Raw genomic sequence first — 10967 nt, 5'->3', positions numbered from 1 at the left:
GGAACGAACTTGAAAGTTTGACTTACCTGACGACTAAACCTAAAAAAAACTATTATAATAATTTTAGACTAAAACAAACAAAACTTGATTATGACGTGATAATAACCAAACTATTAATTATCGTTGTCAAATTTCTAATACAATAATTAGAAGCAAAACTATCTTAAAAACAAAATAGAAGAGAATGTTAATTACCATTTGACGTAGAAGTTTATACTTTGATTTAAAATCGATTCTTACCTACTTGTTTATTAGGAGCAGTTAAATAGAAAAATTGTTATAAAATATGAAATTGAAAATGATTTTAGTATGACAAGTAAAAGCGAAGGGATAATAAAATATAAATTGAAGATAAGTAAATACATAAAACTACAAGATATGGAAAAATAGAAACGTCATGGAAGAAAGTTAAAAGGAAAACGTTAATAGACCCGCCAACTATTTTCCCAACTTCACACACCCCTTTCTCTCTCCTTCGAGTAACTCCGCCTAGGGCATAGTTCAGCTTCCCAATTTCGGTTCTTCCACTATTCTTGGCTTAGGGCACAGTTCGTTCACCTTTCCAATTTCCAATTCACAGATGCCTCGTCGCAGGGACGACGACGACGACATTGACGCTGATGAGGAAGAGTATGAGGACGAGATGGAACAGCCTCTAGACGACGACGAGGAAGAGGAGGAGGAAGATCGTTCCACTAGGAAGCGCCGGAGATCAGATTTCATAGACGACGTTGCGGAGGAGGATGAGGATGAAGACGAAGAAGAGGAGGATGAGGAGGAGGAGGAGGCTTTTGGTGGCGGTGGTCGGAGGCGGCGTGCCAAGAGACCTAGCGGTTCTCAGTTTTTGGATATTGAGGCTGAGGTCGATAGCGATGACGATGAAGAGGATGATGAAGCTGAGGACGGTATGTTTCGCATAATTGACTTTGTGTTTCTTTTATAGGTTCAATTAGTTCAATTTTCATATACAATGGTTTATCGATTGATTAGAGTGCACTTAGGGTTTTCCTTTGCGATTTCCTTAGTATGTATTCAGTTTTTAGGTTAAAAATGGTCAGTAATCTAAGTTCTTTTTTTTTTTTTTTTGTCCCTGAATGGGGTATTTCTCATATGTTCATTCAGTCAATCAAATGAATGGAGAATTAGGATGGCTAGTTATAAAGAAGACACCCGTACTGTAAATTAATTTCACGAAGACAGGAGGCATGAAATGTGCTGGACAAGGCAAAACAATGGGAGGTTTAACATTTTGCACTATTCATCCTTTCTGCCCACTATATGAACTTTACTTCAAATGGTTGCTTTAGTGGCATTAATCCCGAAAAGCTTGGCATTGCTTTAGAGCTATGCGGTACAAATTAGTTGCAATATGCTGTCCAGGTCCTTAGATTCATCGAGCATTCACGAGCAACCAAAAGTTATAATGATATGTTCCCTACATGTTCTAAAGGAAGCATGTACATGAAATAAAGGCACGAACTGATTAGTTTGTTCTCATCTATGTTCGTGCAAAGAATGCAACAAGTTGTGCTTAGGAGGTAGGGTGCCATCTTATTTTTGTTGTGTTAATTCGATCCAGTCATATAATTTACAAAAATGCATTCCCCCCTTTTGGACTTCTCAATCTCCAGAAAACATCGAGCAAAGTATTCTTCCAAGTTTTAAGACTGAATCTTTATGTGTTCAACTATTGCAGAACAGTTCTAGTAATAATAGTAATAGTGAATTGGAGAGTCAAAAGTTGACTGCTGATAAAAATGGTATTCGAGTATTATGAACACGAAGGCCAAAGGGTATGTTATCAATTAGTTAGAGCAGTTTTGGGTACTTTGGTAAAAAATAGAGTGGGAGAGGAAGAGAGTAATTTGTCTTTGATTCAGTTGGTTTAGGGCTTGAATGATCTTAAGATAGGAAGGGTCTAAGTTCCTGAAATTACTTGGTTTGTCTTGTAATTTCCTGTGGTCTTGTTTTGGTACCTATCAATTTGGTATCGGAGCTGTTCAATTTTGGGCCTCCGGCCATGTAGTTTAGTGCAAACCTGTATGAAGGTCTATGGGAAAGCATATGTGAAGAAATGGATTGATTAAAGTTTAAATTGCGTGAAGAAATGGTATTAGTGTATACTATATGGGAAACTTTTATACCTGCATCAATATCAGTCCAAAACGGAGTTCTCCAATCAATTCCAACACTAATGACCTCAAGATTTTGTATATGAGCAACTTTTCACATATGCTTTCCCATAGACCTGTATGAAGGTCTATGGGAAAGCATATGTGAAGAAATGGATTGATTAAAGTTTAAATTGCGTGAAGAAATGGTATTAGTGTATACTATATGGGAAACTTTTATACCTGCATCAATATCATTCCAAAACGGAGTTCTCCAATCAATACCAACACTAATGACCTCAAGATTTTGTATATGAGCAACTTTTTGAAATGGTTCCTCTAAGATTCTTTTGAATCGCCACATTGCCTCTAATTTGCAGTGCTATTATCCGCACCTTTCCCATAATTCTAGCCTCCTACTTATGCCACAGTGCGTTAGGTTTTTCAGAGAATCATTTGTCACTTAACTGAATGAGCTTCAATTTTACTCATTGCCTATTTCGAGCCCCACATTCCCAGGGCTTGGAATGTTAATTTTCTGCCTTCATCAGCTTCCAAGAAAAGCCCTTCATCTTCCTCTCAATTTGAAGAACTATCCTCTCCAATCCAACAAAACCGAACCAAGAGTGTAGCTACCAAATAGCTTGCTAATTGGTGCCTACAAAGACACAATAAATCTTTCCCCTCCCAAACTTCCTCACCTGGGACCACACCGGACTTTAAATTTGATACAATTCAGTTGCGAAGAATCTCATCACAATGTTGTTTTAGTTTCTATTATGTAATGATTGCTTTGTAGTGTATGCCAGTTTTTGGTCCGTAATCACTTTATAATCTACATATTTTCATAGTAGGGAATCGTTGAAACTTGGATTTTTTTCGGAGGGAGGGGGGATATTATTGAAAGAGATATAGACAAAATAAAACGGGGAGAGGGTGTTTGTCAAATGTTTCTATCTGAAGCATTCTCAAATCAATATTAATTAACTTGTGGATATCTGGAAATCTACCTACTCGGAAAAGAAAATTTGGATTGGAGCTCGTTGAATAGGTAGTTAAGGGCTTTTGACTTTTTTATGCCCTTGTATATTATTTCGCTTTTCTTAATTGAACGGTTTCTTTAAAAAGAAAACAAAGAAAAGAAAAGAGATTGTGAGCCAACTTTGTATTAGTTATCACAATTTCACCTGACACTAACCAATTTAATTTTATTTTCTTAAACAGCACAAAGAAATGAAAAATACTGTTAGCTAGTTGTTGCCCTTATGGCCTTGAATATCTTTGTTTCTTGGGGCCGTCTCTTTCCTACTCTCCACTGGTAGTTGACAATGGTGAACGATGGACTGGCAAACAGGAGGTTATTTTAATGTTGTAGTGTATTATTTTGTCAGTGGTTCTCTGGGTAATCTTATATGTCTTGTTCCCTCTTGAATCCATTATTTGTCTCACTAGTTTCTCCATTTATGTATGTGTTTATCCTAATCATTAGTTTCTTGATCATGCAGATTTCATAGTTGACAATGTAGCTGATATACCTGATGAAGATGATAATAGAAGGATGCATCGCCGCCCATTGCTACCACGGGAGGATGAACAAGAGGACGTTGAAGCACTTGAAAGAAGGATTCAGGCGAGATATGCAAGGTCAAATCATATGGAATATGACGAGGAAACGACAGAGGTGGAGCAGCAAGCCCTTTTACCTTCTGTAAGGGATCCAAAATTGTGGATGGTTAAATGCGCGGTATGATTTTACTGCTTAAAACTTTCGTTTTTTGTAGTTTCTTCTCTAGATTTTTCCCTCTTGAAGTACCCATCTTAGAGGATTGATTTAATATGCTGACTCTCTCTTTCTCTTGTTAGATTGGCCGTGAACGGGAGGCTGCTGTTTGTCTAATGCAAAAATGCATTGATAGGGGCCCTGAAATGCAAATAAGATCTGCAGTAGCTCTTGACCATTTGAAGAACTTTATATATATTGAAGCCGACAAAGAAGCCCATGTTAGAGAGGTATATTATGTGTTTTTTATGTTATATGTTGAACAAAGACTGAATAAAATCATGTAGGCACTGGATCAACTCTTAAATTGGTTTTGGTCATTAGTAAATCATTTTTCAGACTTACAGTAATGATTGAATTCAATCCTGTACCTAGTTAATTAACTCTTTAAACTTGTTTTTGCTGTTGTTTTAGGCTTGTAAAGGTCTACGCAATATATATGCTCAGAAAATAACACTTGTTCCAATTAAAGAGATGACTGACGTTCTCTCTGTTGAAAGCAAAGCAATTGATCTTTCTAGAGATACATGGGTTAGGATGAAGATTGGGACATATAAGGGGGATCTTGCCAAGGTAATTGTGGTACTTTCAATAGGTTAAGATGTCTCACTCACTTTTTGTCTCTTTGACGTAATAAGCTCTCTTTTTTTCAGGTGGTGGATGTTGATAATGTGCGGCAGAGGGTTACTGTGAAACTGATTCCACGGATAGACTTACAGGCTCTTGCTAATAAATTGGTAATCTTTTGAAGGACATTTTTTTAGTTGTCTTTGGTATTTCATTGTTATGTTATTGGAAAGTTTTTGAAGCTTTATTTTTCTCTTTTTCATCTGCTTGCAATCCTTAATATGTAGATTTGGAAAAACATTTTGTAGGTAGCTTTTCTTCATGTTTTCACGACTTTTAGTATATATATGTAAATATGTGTATGTATAGTATTACTTTGTTCTTTTAGATCATTGGCATCTATCTATGAGTGAGAATGAATGTTGTTTTTGATACTGACTATTTCTCCTTCAGGAAGGGAGAGAAGTTGCTAAGAAGAAGGCATTTGTTCCTCCACCTCGTTTTATGAATATTGATGAAGCTAGGTAGCCCCATTGTTTCTCTGATTGTATTATCGCCTCCATATATTTGATGTAAATAGTTGTTTAAAGTCTATAGTAACTTTCCTTCTTCATATTCAGAGAATTACACATCCGCGTAGAGCGTAGACGTGATCCCATTACGGGAGAATACTTTGAGAATATTGGTGGCATGTTTTTCAAGGATGGTTTCTTATATAAAACAGTGTCCATGAAGTCAATAAGTGCTCAAAATATAAAGCCGACTTTCGATGAACTTGAAAAGTTTCGAAAGCCTGGAGAAAATGGAGATGGGGATATTGCTAGTTTGTCTACCTTGTTTGCAAACCGAAAGAAAGGGCACTTTATGAAGGGTGATGCTGTCATTGTTGTTAAGGGGGATCTCAAGAATTTGAAAGGATGGGTTGAGAAAGTAGAGGAAGAAAATGTCCACATCAGACCAGAAATGAAGGGCCTTCCTGTAAGAACTATCCAACTCACATACTTCTTTCTTGTTTGACTGTCTGAAGCTTCTCATCCTTTTACTCAAAGGGGAAGCTTATATCTCGTGTAATCTTTCTTTCTTTTTATTTATATGTATTTTTTTATTTTAGAAAACTCTCGCTGTGAATGAAAGAGAACTTTGCAAGTACTTTGAGCCTGGGAATCATGTAAAGGTTGTATCGGGCACTCAGGAGGGGGCAACTGGTATGGTTGTGAAGGTGGACCAGCACGTGCTTATTATACTATCTGATACAACCAAGGAACATGTGAGTTTATATTTTTGTGGAAGTACTATAAAATTATAGATCTTGCCCATTTTTTTATTGTTGTCTTACTGATAGTCTGAAATGTCCTAAATCTGTATTATCTTCAGATTCGGGTATTTGCTGATGATGTTGTTGAGAGCTCTGAGGTAACAACGGGTGTGACGAGAATTGGAGATTATGAACTTCATGATCTAGTGTTATTGGAGTAAGTAATTTGTTAACGTTGTTCTTTATTCTGAATTTTTAAAAACAAGGATTGGATTTAATATTTTCAATAATTTTTGCAGTAATATGAGCTTTGGTGTAATTATTCGTGTAGAAACGGAGGCTTTTCAGGTGAGTATGCTTTGAATCATGCATGTCATTAGTCATTTTATAGTCAGGAAGCTCATGAGTATGATTTTGCACTAGGTTCTTAAGGGTACTCCTGATAGGCCTGAGGTTGATATTGTGAAATTGAGGGAAATAAAAAGCAAGATCGACAAGAAAATCAGTGTTCAAGATCGATTTAATAATACAATATCCTCCAAGGACGTAGTGAGGATTCTTGAAGGTCCTTGTAAGGTTAGATCTCTGTTTAGTGTTGTCTGTTTCCTTCTAGGTGTCAACTTGTATTAACTTATTTTTAAAATCATTTTGTCTGTTTTGCTCCTACTATAGGGAAAACAAGGTCCTGTGGAGCACATATACAGAGGAATTCTGTTTATTTATGATCGCCATCACTTGGAACATGCAGGCTTTATATGTGCTAAATCACAATCTTGTGTTGTTGTGGGTGGATCCCGAACTAATGGAAATAGAAATGTAAGTTCTTGTTTTAATCAAATACCTGGTTTATACTAGAATGTTTTTTATTTGTTGACAGTCGTATCTTAATAGTTAGTTTCTGCTGCATCTTTCATGTTACAGGGAAATTCATACTCTAGGTTTGCCGGCATTGCGACCCCACCTCGTTTTCCTCAGTCTCCTAAGAGATTTTCCAGAGGAGGTCCCCCCAATGATAGTATGTGGTGGATCTGTTTCATATCCATGTCCTCTTATGATGTTTTTGTGGTTTTGATATGACAAAGGATTATTTTCTGATTTGTTATTAAGTTGTTTACTTGTGATTCAGGTGGGGGAAGACATAGAGGTGGGAGAGGGCATCATGATGGGTTGGTTGGATCAACAGTAAAAGTTCGACAAGGACCTTATAAGGGTTATCGTGGGCGTGTCGTTGAAATAAAAGGCCAACTGGTTCGAGTGGAGCTTGAATCTCAAATGAAAGTTGTCACAGGCATGTTTAAAATATTTTGAGCGATACTTAAGTTTGTGTGATTTAGTGGCATTACTTTCATACAGTTTTTTAAGAATATCTGATAAATGTTAAGTCTCAAATGGAAGTTAAACATGTGGTGTTAACTCTATAATGCTTGTTTTATTTGCAGTTGACCGCAATTTTATCTCGGATAATGTGGCCATTTCAACCCCCCATCGGTAAATATAATATATAATACATGACTAATCTGCTTTTGTTTGTTTGTTATTTCAAGATTCTAATGTTTGCTATGTACCAGTGATGCATCAAGATATGGTATGGGAAGTGAAACTCCAATGCATCCTTCTCGAACTCCCCTGCATCCATACATGACGCCAATGAGAGATATTGGAAGTTAGTTCTCTCCCCATGTTGCCTTCTTGTTTTTATTCTAAATTTCTAATAGTACTATGAGAGTTATTCATATTTTACTATCTGTTTTTGTAGCAACACCAATTCATGATGGCATGAGAACACCTATGCGAGATCGAGCTTGGAATCCCTATGCACCCATGAGTCCGTCAAGGTAAATTTCATGTGAACTAGTGCACTTGAGATATTAATTAAGATAATGTGGATAACATTGTAGAATGTATGTGCTGTAGAAGCTCCATAATTTATTGTTATTTTAAATATTTTCTATAATTTACTTTTCTGATATTGACTTACAGTTAAAACCGAGGAACATTTAAATTCAAAGATGACAATTGACAAATTTAAATAGCTTTATGATAAGCTTGAAAATATTAATGCAGATAGCTAATGTAGATTTATAGTTTTTAGTTTATTTTTTGCCAGTCTGGCATTGGAAATTAAGAGATAATTCTTGAATGTATATTTGTTGCTTTGTTCTTTCTCCTTAATTCTTCTCTTTTGGAAAATACTTTTATGTTAATTCTTTGTATTCTGCATTTTCTTGTATCTTGATAGTATTTGTTAGGGATAAGCTCTTTTTAAGGCCAGAGGCCTGAATAAATCCCCAAGGCCAGAACCTGAAGTATGAAGATGGCAACAACTTATTGATGAAAACATGACTATTTGAAAATGGAAAATAAGTACATTAATCTTTGAAGTAGTGGGATTGAGATGTAAGGAATTTTACTACAGTATTTTTTGAATGCTCCTTAAGTTGCATTGTTGAATTTTGGGCTAGGGAAGCTAGCATAAAGAAAAGTCAAACAAGATGTGGTTTGTCATCTTTCAGAAAGGCAGGCTGGCATATTTGGTACATATGCACAATCAGTTGCTTCTGACAGTGTCTTGTCATATGGTGTGAGTGGTAGTAGTGCAATAGTGAAGTCCTGTACTGTACCTGGACGGCCCTGGAGGCAACTCTTATGGTTTTTCTATTGTATATTGCTGCTCTAGGAAATCATTTGATGTGGAGATTTGAGAACACCTTTGGCTGTAGGATAAATCTATCTCATATTATCAATAACTAAGCAACTTATTGATTTGAAATGCTGTATTTTTTGTTTTGCATCATATTCAAGCACCAGGTTATTCGTTGAAGTTCTCTTTTTGAAGTTTCTTTTGGCTATTGTCTTTGATGATTGATGCTGAGAATTCTGGTTTTGCTAAACTAGGGATAACTGGGAGGAAGGGAATCCTGCAACTTGGGGAGCGAGTCCACAGTACCAGGTTAGATCTTTATAATGACTTTCCAAATGCCACTAACTATTCTGGCTTGTTCACCACAGATTCATTAATTTGTTTTCTACTGTTCTCTCTTCAGCCAGGAAGTCCTCCTTCACGAACATATGAAGCTCCGACTCCTGGTTCTGGTTGGGCAAATACTCCTGGTGGCAGTTACAGTGATGCTGGTACCCCCCGTGATAGTGGTTCAGCCTATGGTTGGTGCACTTGTATTTATTTTTAAGTTCTGAATTTTTCCTTACAATAAATATCATATCTTAGAAATACTTCTTTGTGTTCAGCTAATGCTCCGAGCCCATACTTGCCTTCAACCCCTGGTGGACAGCCCATGACACCAAATTCAGCCTCCTACCTTCCTGGCACTCCCGGCGGGCAACCAATGACACCAGGCACAGGTGGTCTGGATATGATGTCTCCTGTTATAGGTTTGTATTACTCTTTTCAGCATGATAAAATTTTCCCCAGATTTATTTTAAATAAGATGTTCTTCACAAAAGTATTCATGGAACTTCTGCCTATAAATAGAGTTAGCAATAGCTTATTATTTATACAATTATATTTGCCATTAATGTGTATATTTCTTTAACATCTGGAGAAAGTATGTTCATAAAATAATCAATGAGTAACACTTGAGTTTGATTATAGTTCACAGTTCCATATTCCGCATGTGCATGTGTATAAAAAAGCCGCCATTATAATCTAATGCAAGCAAAAATTGGGTTGGAGTGCCAGAGTGGGATTTCATCGATAAAATTTTCTTTTCTTTTGATAAAACTGTGTATAGGGCCGTGGCCTTAAGGTGGGCGTGGATGCCCCCAGCTATAGGAGAGCAAAGCTCCGATTCCCGGTTATTTTAAAAAATTTGTATTAGGCCACATTTAAACTATCTCATGGGAGGTTTGAGTTTCTTTTAGAAAGATCTGGAATAAACTTTATTTCATAGGTACTGTGTATCAAACTAGGAAGTTCACTTTCCATTGAGATATCCATTTTTTATTTTTTGCTTTATTAACGATTTTGAAAAATAAATTAAAATGGCAGGTGGTGATACCGAAGGGCCATGGTACATGCCAGACATATTAGTCAATTACCGTAGGTCAGGAGATGATCCCATCATGGGAGTAATTCGTGAGGTGCTTCCGGTACGTGTTTGCAAAAGTTTTTCCCACTATTTAGTATTTATTTATTTTGAATTACATATTTGGAAACCCCCTGTTTAGTAAATTTCACACAAAATTCTGAAGTTTTGTGGTTTATGAGACCCATTCATTAAATCTCTCAAGTCGGGCAGGGTTCATCGTTCATGTTATCCTTTAATATCTTTCAATAGTTGGTTTAGGGTATGTCATGGAAAATAATGTTGAATTTTGGGTTGGTTTTGGGTATGGTCAGGATGGCTCGTGTAGGATAGGGCTTGGGTCAAGTGGAAATGGTGAAACGGTAACAGCCCCTTCTAGTGAAGTAGAAGTGATTGTTCCTAGGAAGTCGGACAAGATCAAGATAATGGGTGGTGCATTGCGTGGTGCCACTGGCAAGTTGATCGGTGTAGACGGTACCGACGGAATTGTGAAGGTAGACGACACTCTTGATGTTAAGATTTTGGATTTAGTTATTCTTGCTAAACTTGCTCAACCATAATTTTCTCTCTAATAAATGAGAATCATATTGTATACTACTAGTCTAGTGTAAGCTCTGTTTTCTTCTTTTTTCTTTTCCCTACAATTATAAATGAATTCCGGTTCATCCTTCATGTGCAACACAATCTCTTCCTTTTTAGTTCCACCCATCTTTCTTCTGTTGCTTCTTATCCTGCAAGGCTTTTTATCTTTAAAGTTCTTGCAAAATGCCAACTCCATCATTCTTTTGTTTCTTTACTTTTGTCTAGGTTTTTTTTTTTTTTTTATGTTTCCGCAGATTTTGCTTTGGTTTCGTAACCTTCTATACAGCTTCTTTTTGTCTATTTACTATTTATTCTAAAATCTTGGCTCCATAAACTCGTGATTGTATATTTTAGGATAAAGTTGTATTGAGTTTTGTTTCGGTTTGGTTTTTGTATTTTCTAAGGTTTAATTTTATTTCTTATATCTTCCATATATCTTAGAACTTTGCCCCTTGAGTTGATCTTAAAAGTCTTCATTAGCATTATCTTTGGAAACTACACAAAAATATGGACATAATGCCCTTTTATTGGAAAAGTATAAGGATTGAATTTGACTGAAATGAAAATCTAAAAGGGGTCTTTTAAAAAATATAATAAAGCGGCGAAATATTTATACTATATAGAACAAT

General features: G+C 36.2%; 1 protein-coding gene across 2 annotated transcripts; it reads left to right on the top strand.

Moving 5' to 3' along the window:
- The first annotated feature begins 422 nt into the window (after positions 1-422).
- LOC103485653 (putative transcription elongation factor SPT5 homolog 1) lies at positions 423-10428 on the top strand. 2 transcript variants are annotated; one of them, XM_008443339.3, is made up of 22 exons: positions 425-905; positions 3617-3855; positions 3975-4121; positions 4306-4464; positions 4545-4628; positions 4912-4982; positions 5079-5436; positions 5570-5725; positions 5833-5930; positions 6013-6061; positions 6137-6289; positions 6386-6529; positions 6635-6728; positions 6840-7001; positions 7153-7201; positions 7282-7376; positions 7470-7548; positions 8609-8663; positions 8758-8875; positions 8960-9103; positions 9720-9820; positions 10071-10428. In XM_008443339.3, the coding sequence occupies exons 1-22, from the start codon at positions 581-583 to the stop codon at positions 10314-10316; spliced, it is 3126 nt and encodes a 1041-aa protein (XP_008441561.1). In that variant the 5' UTR covers positions 425-580; the 3' UTR covers positions 10317-10428. The 2 variants fall into 2 exon arrangements, 1 of the variants encoding a protein (XP_008441561.1); XR_007819256.1 differs by lacking the exon at positions 10071-10428 and having other exon boundaries at positions 423-905; positions 8762-8875.
- The last annotated feature ends 539 nt before the right edge of the window (positions 10429-10967 follow it).

The sequence above is a fragment of the Cucumis melo genome, chromosome 3 (assembly GCF_025177605.1).
Source record: "Cucumis melo cultivar AY chromosome 3, USDA_Cmelo_AY_1.0, whole genome shotgun sequence".
Classification (NCBI taxonomy): Eukaryota; Viridiplantae; Streptophyta; class Magnoliopsida; order Cucurbitales; family Cucurbitaceae; genus Cucumis; species Cucumis melo.
Note: the sequence above shows the minus strand (reverse complement) of the source record. Positions and strands in the feature narration are given on the sequence as shown.